Source organism: Camelina sativa, chromosome 11, assembly GCF_000633955.1.
Source record: "Camelina sativa cultivar DH55 chromosome 11, Cs, whole genome shotgun sequence".
Classification (NCBI taxonomy): Eukaryota; Viridiplantae; Streptophyta; class Magnoliopsida; order Brassicales; family Brassicaceae; genus Camelina; species Camelina sativa.
Window position 1 is genome coordinate 36,631,115 of NC_025695.1, and position 2,187 is coordinate 36,633,301.

The following is a 2,187-nucleotide window of genomic DNA, read 5'->3' on the forward strand; positions in this document are numbered from 1 at the left end:
ATGTAGGTTCCATCACAACTACACTGGTTTTCCTACAAAAATACTTTCTAGGATTTTTGGTTAACCATACAGTGACTTTCTAGGATGTTCGTGTAACTTAAATTTGTTTTCGTTAATGAAACCTCACAACCATAAAATCATCTTATCATTGGTACTAATCGCATATGAAAGATACAAACAAACAAGTTTTCTAAAATGAAAATTTGATTAGAATATCACTTTATCTTGCATTTTATAATGTCTCCTCTCCACACAAAAAAAGGTGTCAATAACTTCTTCTACTTTTTTTTTTGCTAAAACTTCTTCTTTAGTATATCTTTACGTTAACCCCCCCAAAAAAAAAACACTCATATGGCATAATCAACGAAAATAATGATGCTAAGACTAGATATAAAGAAAAAAAAGTAGATGAGACAAAACAGCTACACGTTGGCAGTTTCTTACTAGCATGGGAGGAAAAAAAAAGATCACGTTTATTAATAAAAATCTTGTAATGAAAAATGAAGAAATCGAAATTTCGTAACCGTAAAAGTCGGAATAAAAAAATAATCTGATAAAAGAATACAAATCTTGGGAACTAATAATAATTTATTAATCGTGAGGAAAAAATAAATAACGGACCATTCTGGTTCCGGTACCGGTTCAGACGACGTTAACAGGCTTCCGAAGGAACATGAGTGATGAAGGTGGCGCGTCTCCAATCCACGCGCCGACGTAGAGACGTTCGTAGTAATGGACACAGTAAAGAGATAGTGAGAGCTGAAGCTGGTCTCGTGTCCATAGGAACTTAGGGAGCCGTGCGAGGACAGGATGGATACACAGGAAGTAGAGACATCTATAGCCGCCGAGGGCCGACACTACGGATCGAAGGGACAAAGACGGTCGTGGTGACACTTGTTGGAAACAGAGCTCTTCCCATATAGAGTCGTTACGAGCCACGGCCGACCAAAGACGGCACACACATGCGGCTGAACAGAGAGATGGACCGTCTAGTCGCCGAAGGATTTCCACAAGAACGTCGTGATGGTCGTTGATACTGAATTCGGGACGATCTTGTGCCACTCTTTGTCTCTTGTTGTTACTTTTCTCCACCATGCCTATACGTTTCTCCGACATGGTAAAGCAAGAGAGATAGATAGAGATCTGTGTGTTTTCAAAGAGAGAAGATTGATACAGCTGTTAATATCACACGGGCACATAGAAATATTTATATGTGTATATATTGTGTGTGAGTGAGAGAGGCAGGGAGAGGAGTGATGTTTATATTTCAATCTGATAATAGAATAAAAATATAATGTTGGTTGGGTGGTTCTTGTTCCTTTTATATAAAACCTTAGTCTGTATCATTACTTGTTGTTGTCTTTTTGTTTCAAAAGCTATTGGTATAACATATAACTATTTGTTTTTGTTTTGTTTTGCTTCACTAATCTTTACATGTCTTTTAAATCCTAGTATGACCAATGGAATTACTTAATACGGGTATCAAACTATTCATATTCAATTATTGATTGGAATGAATCATATAATTATAGTAATTCACATATATATGCTTAGAGTCAATCAAATCAAATTTAACATGCTATTTTGATCATTTTGTGCTATTATTAATTTTGAAATTTTTTTTTTAAAAGTGGAGAGAAAAGAATGTTTACATCCAAGTATCCAACTAACTGAGAACTATTTAGGAAAGAGTTAAGTTTTTATTTATTTATTTTGAATGCAACTCTGTTATAAAATTGAAATCTAATACTCCCTCCGTTTCATAATATAGAATGTTTCATAATATAGAATGTTTTAGAGGTTTTTCTTTGTTTTATAATATAAAATGCTTTCAATTTTTAAGTAACTTTTAGATTATTTTTATATTTTTTTATTATTTATTTTATGCAGTNAAAAAAAAGCTTTAATAAAATAAAAATAGAAAACTCACAAGCAAAGCTTATTGATAAACAACAAAACACATCAAATAAATTCTAGCTATTGGAGTCAATATATGTAATGACTAATGATATTGATTTGAATCAGTTTTTCTAGATTCACCAACAAAATGAATGTTCAAAGTTTTTATGTGTTTTGGAAATATACGAAATATTATACGGTTTGTATTGGTACACATGGGAGTAACTGAAAGGGAAAAAAAAAGAATTTAAAAGAGAATGGTGCACAGGAAAAAAAAAAAAAAAAAAA

General features: G+C 32.6%; 1 protein-coding gene across 1 annotated transcript; it reads right to left on the bottom strand.

The window, feature by feature from the left end:
- Positions 356–1,264, bottom strand: LOC104725302 (F-box protein SNE-like). Its single transcript, XM_010443935.2, has one exon. It carries the CDS (start codon positions 1,114–1,116, stop codon positions 643–645), a length of 474 nt encoding a protein of 157 aa, XP_010442237.1. The 5' UTR covers positions 1,117–1,264; the 3' UTR covers positions 356–642.

Bases quoted from the DNA above. Each gene is read 5' to 3' on its own strand.
- LOC104725302 (XM_010443935.2), bottom strand. From the start codon at position 1,116: ATGTCGGAGAAACGTATAGGCATGGTGGAGAAAAGTAACAACAAGAGA.